At 56.0% G+C, this 5,109-nt stretch overlaps 1 protein-coding gene across 1 annotated transcript in view; it reads left to right on the forward strand.

Annotated features, from left to right (window-relative positions):
• Nucleotides 1-5,109, forward strand: part of GRID2IP (Grid2 interacting protein) — a 59,294-nt gene that overhangs the window by 27,334 nt on the left and 26,851 nt on the right. The window contains exons 3-4 of the mRNA XM_026447596.1: nt 1,255-1,503; nt 1,716-1,801. Coding sequence (XP_026303381.1) covers nt 1,255-1,503; nt 1,716-1,801 — 335 coding nt within the window. The remainder of the gene's footprint in view (nt 1-1,254; nt 1,504-1,715; nt 1,802-5,109) is intronic.

Raw genomic sequence — 5,109 nt, forward strand, 5'->3', positions numbered from 1 at the left:
AAAAAAAAAAAAAAAAAAAAAAAAAAAAAGACCAGCCTGGCCAACATGGTGAAATCCCCATCTTTACTGAAAACAGAAAAATTAGCCGGGCATGGTGGCGTGCACCTGTAAGCCCAGCTACTCGGGAGACTGAGGTGGAAGAATTGCTTGAACCAGGGAGGTGGAGGTCCCAGTGAGCCGAGATCTCACCATTGCACTCCAGCCTGGGTGACAGAGCAAGACTCTGTCTGAAAAAAAAAAAAATTAGCCTGGTGGTATGTGCCTGTAGTCCTAGCTACAAGGGAGGCTGAGGCAGGAGGATCCCTTGAGACCAGGAGTTCCAGGTTACAGTGAGCTATGATGGAGCTATGATCGTGCTATGATCGTGCCACTGCACTATAGTCTGGGAGACAGAGCAAGACCCTGCCTCAAAAGAGAAAAAAAAAAGAGAGAGACAGAGAAAGAAAGGGAGTTTCTAGCCCCACAGCAGAGACCCCCGGGGCCTTCCCCCTGCCTCTCACTTCCAAGGTAACTACTTTGAGAGTAGGAGCCACAGTCCCTTCAGCTTTGAACCCCAGTTCCTGGCTGGCACAGAGAGCAGGGGCTCCCCGCATACATGTAGGATTAAGTTGAAAGGAGGCCAGTGTTGAGTATGGAGCCTCATTCACCTAAGGAAGCAAAGGAGTGGACCAGGCTGGGGCAAGAGCCTGGGCAAGAGCTTAGAGATAGGACTGAAGGCGGTAGAAGCGGTTCCTGGCAGCTATCTGAGTGGGCAGCTGCAGATAGGACTGGCCAGAGAAGCAAGCAGGAAGACTGGAGGCGTGGTGACAGACTCGTTTCCTCCCGCAGAGCCACCTAGAGACTAGGTGGGAGACAGTGGGTGGTGGGGATCCCTGACTTGGGGCTTGGCCTGGTGGATGCAGAGGGAGTCAGGGAAGAGGCCAGAGAAGGAGGACAGAGGCAGGAGGAGGAACGGGTGCGCGGACTAGCTTGGAGGGGCTCAGGCCCTACAGTGGCTAGAGTCATGGAGGACGGTCCGAACGGGCCATTCCCGAGGTGGAGCGAGCAGGACGCCACGTCCTAGCTGGGGGCGCAAATCCGAGCACCGAGGGGGAGACTGGGGTGCCACCGGCTGCTGATCCCCCAACCCTCCGCCGCTCCTGGGAAGAGGCGGGAGAGCCCAGGGCGGCGCCCGCGAGGACGCGCCTTCGGGCAGCGGTTTGCAGAGATCCGGGGTCCGAGAACGCGCCCCGACTCCGCCGTCCTCGCCGGCAGGATCTTCATCCCCAAGAAGCACCGGGCGCGCTTCGACGAGGTGGTGTCACAGGGCCTCCTGGGCAAGCTGTGCCGCGCCCGCCGGGCCCAGGGCGCGCAACGACTGCGCCGGAGCCGCAGCGAGGAGCGGCCCGAGCGCCTCCTGGTATCCACGCGCGCCAGCGCCGCGCCGCGCCGCCCGGATGAACCGCCCCCGCGCAGGGCCTCTTTGCTGGTGGGCGGCCTCGCCGGCCCCGGGGGCGCGCGCAGGTACGCGGGATTCACAGGCACTGGCCGCTGGCGCTTCCCTGCGGGTGGGCTCGGGATCGAGACCCGGGGAGAGGGCGCAGGGGCGGGGCTAGTCAGCTGGCTTGCAGAGCGGGACGGAGAGGTTAAGAGGGGAGGGACACGGGACATCTCCAACCTCTGCGCCCTAGGACCCCCTCTCCATCACGCTGCTCGCCCTTTCTTTTTCCTCCCAGGACTGTCCGAGTCTACAAAGGCAACAAGAGCTTCGGCTTCACACTTCGCGGCCACGGGCCTGTCTGGATCGAGTCCGTCCTGCCTGGTGAGGGGTGGGCCGGTTGCCCTAAGAGTCCCTAAGGCCCAGGATGGGGTGAAGGACCCCGTGGTGGCTCTCCCGGGTCATTGTACCCCATGTAGGCTCCTGCTCAGCAACCCCTCCCTGCCAGGTACCATCCTTGTGTAGACGGTGTCCCCAGAGTGTCCCAGAGCCAGCAGATCTGAATTCCACTCCTACCTAAGATGCTTGAGGCCAGAGCCTTCTGCCTGAGTTGGGGCACCCCACCCCTGCCCCTCTAAATTCAGCATTACCCCAAGCCAAGGGAACCAGGTTCTGCATCCAGACCTTTCCTGTGGCCACAGGGAGGGCTGGGGGGCACTGTCCAAGACTTTGGGGCAGCCAGGACTGAGCTGGTGCCTACCCAGGCTGTGCCCCCAGCAACACCAGCTGCTTGGAGTGCCAGTGCTGAACTGGGTTCTTGCCTGGCGAGCCAGACTCAGAGCGCCAAAAGGGCCTCAGGGCCTCTGCCTGCTGTCTAACCACCACCCCCTCCAATCTGGACTTTGGTCTCCTCCAACCCCGCCTACCCCTTCTTGTTCCTGAAATCATGGCATCTTTTTATTTTACTTTACTTATTTTATTTTAGTTTAATGAGATAGGGTGTCGCTCTGTCACCCAGGCTGGAGTGCAGTGGTGCAATCTTGGCTCACTGCAACCTCCATCTCCCAGGCTCAAGTGATCCTCCCACCTCAGCCTCCAGAGTAGCTGGGACCACAGGTGCATGCCACCATGCCTAGCTAATTTTTTGCATTTCTGATAGAGATGGGGTTTTGCCATATTGCCTAGGTTGGTCTTGAACTCGTGAACTCAAGTAATCCTCCCGCCTTGGCCTCCCAAAGTGCTGGGAGTACAGGCGTGAGCCATCACACCTGGCCTATTTTTTAAATTAAATTAAATTAAATTAAATTAAATTTTTTGAGCAGAGTTTTGCTCTCGTTGCCCAGGCTAGAGTGCAATGGCACGATAGTCCACTGCAGCCTCTGCCTCCCAGGTTCAAGCGATTCTCCTGCCTCAGCCTCCTGAGTAGCTGGGATTACAGGTGCCTGCCACCACACCCGGCTACTTTTTTGGTATTTTTAGTAGAGATGAGGCTTCACCATGTTGGCCAGGCTGGTCTTGATCTCCTGGCCTCAGGTGATCCGCCCATCTTGGCCTCCTAAAGTTTTGGAATTATAGGCATGAACCACCACACTCGGCCTATTTTATTTTATTTTAAAGAGATGAGGTCGGCCGGGCATGGTGGCTCACGCCTGTAATCCAAGCATTTTGGAAGTCCAAGGAGGGCGGATCACAAGGTCAGGAGATCAAGACCATCCTCGCTAACACGGGGAAACCCCATCTCTACTAAAAATACAGAAAAACATTAGCTGGGTGTGGTGGCGGGCACCTGTAGTCCCAGCTACTCAGGGAGGCTGAGGCAGGAGAATGGCGTGAACTCAGGAGGTGGAGCTTGCAGTGAGTGGAGATGGCGCCACTGCACTCCATCCTGGGCGACAGAGCGAGACTCCATCTCAAAATAAAAGACAAAAAAAAAAAAAGAGATGAGGTCTTTCTCTGTCACCGAGGCTGGAGTGCAGTGGCATGATCATGGCCCACTGCAGCCTCGAACTCCTGGGCTCAAGGGATCCTCCTGCCTCAGCCTCCTAAATGTTGGGATTACAGGCGTGAGCCACCACGCCCAACCATGGCATCTTGAAGAAGGCAGAACGTCCCCAGTGCAAGAATCCCTTTCTTCCTGCCCCTCCAGTGGGGCAGGGGTGTGTGTGTGCTCATATTCATTGTGGAGGGTGTTTGTAGGGCAGAGGTGTCTCCTAGAGCTAAATTGAATTCTCCCTCCCTGAACCATCTGCTCAGAACTGGGTCACCTGCTCGGTCCTGCATCCGTCCCCTCCCGGCATCTAAGTGTAATGCTCCTGGTTACACATCCCCATGGGTGGTCATGCCAGTGCGTTCTTTCCACACTCTGCGTGTCATCACATCTCCAGTGTATGGATCTGTGAGCTGGGCATTGTCGGATCCTGTAGTCCTAGCCCGGGACTGATCCCATGCCTTTCCTGTCATAGGAAGCCAAATGGATGCTTAGATGGAAGCTTGCACAGATGGGCAAACTGAGGTCTGTAGTCCCAGCCCTGGAAGAGCACTTCAGTGTCAGTGCGTCATGCTTACAGGCTTCAGGCTGTTCTGAGACTTAATCCTGATAAGTGGCATGTTCGGGTTCTTCCCCGATTTGGGCATCACTAAATTGTTGACACCGTATTATAAGCGAAAGGCCCAAAGCTGCACTCCAGAGAGTTTCCTCTAGAAGTGATTAATCTCTCCTCTGTGGATGTGGCTGTTCCAAGCATGCCACCACCACCATCCCCATCTCCCGGTCTCTCCCACATGTGTAGCCAGAGATACCTGGCCTAGGGCCTTGTTAGAATCCAGATGTAGCCGGGTGCAGTGACTCACACTTGTAATCCCAGCACTTTGGGAGGCCGAGGCAGGAAGATCACTTGAGCCCAGGAGTTTGAGACCAGTCTGGGCAATAGTGAGGCACATGCCTGTAGTCCCAGCCCAGAAGTTCGAGGCTGCAGTGAGCTGTGATCGTGCCACTGCATTCCAGCCTGGGTGACAGAACAAGACCCTGTCTCAAAAAAAGAAAAAAAAAAATCCAGGTCTGCTGTTCTTCCCAACCAAACCTTCAAGCTAGTGGTCCCATGCCTTTCCTGTCACAGGAAGCCAAATGGATGTTTAGATGGAAGCTTTTACAGATGGGGAAACTGAGGCCTGGAGACGCTCTGGTAAATTAAGGACCAGAAACTGGGATCTCCTGACTCCTGGCCCAGCGCTCTTTGATCCCCTGCGACAACCTCTCTAGCTCTCCCACCATTCCAGGCAGGCCAGATTGAATTCGCCACCACCATCACTCTGTCCTCCTTTTCAGTCCAGGGAAAGGACTTCCCCCATCTGGCTGCTCCCAGGAGGTCTTCCCTAATCGTTCCCCCTCTTCTCTGGACAGTTCCCACCTCCCCCAGAGAGAACTTCTCGCAATGTGAGAGTATATTTTATTTAGCCATTGGTATTTTCCCTACTTTCGAAATTACATTTAGAATGATGACTCATAGGCCGGGTGCGGTGGCTCAAGCCTGTAATCCCAGCACTTTGGGAGGCCGAGACGGGCAGATCACGAGGTCAGGAGATCGAGACCATCCTGGCTAACACGGTGAAACCCCGTCTCTACTAAAAAAATACAAAAAACTAGCCGGGCGAGGTGGCGGCGCCTGTAGTCCCAGCTACTCGGGAGGCTGAGG

Source organism: Piliocolobus tephrosceles, chromosome 8, assembly GCF_002776525.5.
Source record: "Piliocolobus tephrosceles isolate RC106 chromosome 8, ASM277652v3, whole genome shotgun sequence".
Taxonomy (NCBI): domain Eukaryota; kingdom Metazoa; phylum Chordata; class Mammalia; order Primates; family Cercopithecidae; genus Piliocolobus; species Piliocolobus tephrosceles.